At 36.8% G+C, this 2,668-nt stretch overlaps 1 protein-coding gene across 1 annotated transcript; it reads left to right on the top strand.

Moving 5' to 3' along the window:
- The first annotated feature begins 585 nt into the window (after positions 1-585).
- On the top strand, positions 586-1,536 carry LOC118624608 (olfactory receptor 10A7). The gene has a single exon (XM_036253007.1). It carries the CDS (start codon positions 586-588, stop codon positions 1,534-1,536), a length of 951 nt encoding a protein of 316 aa, XP_036108900.1.
- The last annotated feature ends 1,132 nt before the right edge of the window (positions 1,537-2,668 follow it).

Below are 2,668 nucleotides of genomic sequence, written 5' to 3'. Positions count from 1 at the left end.
TATGTTTATTTGTTTAATTATCTTTATTTACTGCTTCTCTCATTTGTACCTATATGTGTGTGCGTGTATATGTATGTATGTATATAGTGGATGATGGTGTTAAATACATCCCATTCATTAGAAACTTTTAACTTACATAATCAAGCATTAAAAAAGTCAAATCATCTCATAATTTATCTTTCTTCACCCTGAATTTCTGTTTATTATAATAGTTTAAAATGAAATCATATAACAATAAAATTAGTAGATGATTGTATTTTAATTGTTTTTTTTCTAACTCTTTCTATTTAATTCTGAAAAATAGCATGCCTCTGATGAAGAATATGAGCTGCAGACCATGTCCACTGTTAAGAGAAAAACTCACCTAGGGGATAAGTAATTAGTAGGACTCATGCAGAATATTTTTGCCCTTGATTTTTATCTTATCCTAAACATTCTTTCTGCTTCAGAGAAATAGAATAGTAAGACAACTGAAAACAGAGATGTATGTATGGATTTTATTGATATTTTTGAGATTATATTTATGTTTTAAGAATATCCTTTGATGCAGATACTTTGATTCTTAGAGAGAAACTAGTCTAAGGTATGATTTGTGAAAATCAAACCAGAGTTACTGAATTTATTTTTCTCAGCTTTACAAATAACCCTGAGATGCAAGTTGCTCTCTTTGTTTTGTTCCTGGTCATCTACACAGTCACTTTGTTGGGCAACTTCCTTATTGTCACAGTTACTGGTGTGGATCCTGCTCTTCAAACACCCATGTATTTCTTTCTCCGAAACCTATCACTTCTTGAAGTCTGTTTCACCTTGGTCATGGTGCCGAAGATGCTTGTAGACCTTCTGTCTCGAAGGAAAATCATCTCTTTTGTAGGTTGTGGCACCCAGATGTACTTCTTCTTCTTCTTTGGCAGCTCTGAATGTTTCCTCCTCTCTATGATGGCTTATGATCGCTTTGTTGCCATCTGTAACCCTCTTCGTTATTCAGTCATAATGAATAAGTCTTTATGCTTGTGGATGGCTGTAGGCTCTTGGATGTCTGGTGTTCCTGTCTCTATGTTACAGACAGCTTGGATGATGGCCCTTCCTTTCTGTGGACCAAATACTGTAGACCACTTTTTTTGTGATGGTCCCCCAGTATTGAAACTAGTCACTCAGGATACAACCACGTATGAAATGCAAGCACTTGCTTCCACACTACTATTTATTATGTTTCCCTTTTCCCTCATTTTGGTCTCCTACAGCCGTATTATCACAACTATCCTGAGGATGCCCTCAGCTACTGGTCGCCAGAAGGCATTCTCCACTTGTTCATCACATCTCATTGTGGTATCCCTTTTCTATGGAACAGCCAGCCTGACCTACCTAAGGCCCAAATCAAACCAGTCCCCAGAGAGCAAGAAGTTGATGTCATTGTCCTACACTGTCATCACTCCTATGTTAAACCCCATCATCTACAGCCTAAGAAACAATGAAGTGAAGGGGGCAGTTAAGAGGACATTCACTAGAAAAGTCTTGCAAAAGTTAGATGTGGTTTGATTTCTATTATTGTGTAGTGTGTTTCTTAACAAAGTAGAGGCAGCAGAACCCACAAACAAAAGCTTAAAAGGAGAGAAAGATTTGCTCTTATTTTGTTGGTGTCACTGTGATGGGTGGATCTCAGTGTCTAGTCAGAGTCCCAGCAAGAAACAGATGATAGTCTCAAATTGGGATGATTGAGATAATCTTTATGAGGGGCTATTTACAAACTGGGGGCAGGTTTATATAATTGTCCCACAACTCATATGATGGAAATTCTATCTCTTGACCTGAAGGGACAGGAGGAGTTTTAAGTGGAACCTGGAGAATGCTAAAACTGCAAGAAGAAGCCACCCACCAGGAACTCCATTCTTTAGTAGAAGAGAACAGTAATGCCAGCCTTATTCTACTTTCTCTTAAATCTACTGATGATGCCTGTTCTTGATCAAACCAAATCTGAAACAGAAGGCAAGAATGTCTGTTAATGAATTATATAAAGGCCAGTTTTCTGGGGCACAGATCAAGATGGAAAAAGTTAGGAAGGATAAATGAAAATACACACCACAAACCACTGTTTATTCTGCAGCTAATATGATGTAAATATCAATTATGTAATGTGTTTTAAGTGACTTTTAAAAGATATATTGAAAATTGAAGCTTTGTATTTGCCAAGAAGTTGTGGTGTAAATTCTTTATATGTTTGCCGGACTATATGAGGTTATTTAATAAAATTACCTTAGTAGTAATGTTTGGTGACATGATTCTAGACTTCTTTGATCATTGGTTAAATCAACTATTAGTTTTTATTCATCAGCTATTACTTCTTAAAATTTAAACAACAAACACTTGCTAAACAGTACAGTAAAAGCAAAAGACTAATGATAATAATCAACACAATTTATCAAGGCACTGCCTTCAGAAAAGATAAATCCTATTATAATTTTTTAAATTAATTTTTGTTACAGATGTTTCTCCTTTCTCCTCCACTGATTCCGCCCTTCCCCACCCTCCCCTCCCTGTCCCCAGCTTTGTTGTCCATGTCCATTGTTCATGCACACATGCATATAAGTTCTGTGGTTTATCTCTCCATCACCACCCCCTCTTCTGGGGATTGTCAGTTTGTACTCCACTCCACATCTCTGGAACTACCCCA

The sequence above is a fragment of the Molossus molossus genome, unplaced genomic scaffold, assembly GCF_014108415.1.
Source record: "Molossus molossus isolate mMolMol1 unplaced genomic scaffold, mMolMol1.p scaffold_m16_p_10, whole genome shotgun sequence".
NCBI lineage: Eukaryota > Metazoa > Chordata > Mammalia > Chiroptera > Molossidae > Molossus > Molossus molossus.
The sequence above is the reverse complement of the archived record's forward strand: the minus strand, read 5'-3'. Positions and strand labels throughout refer to the sequence as shown.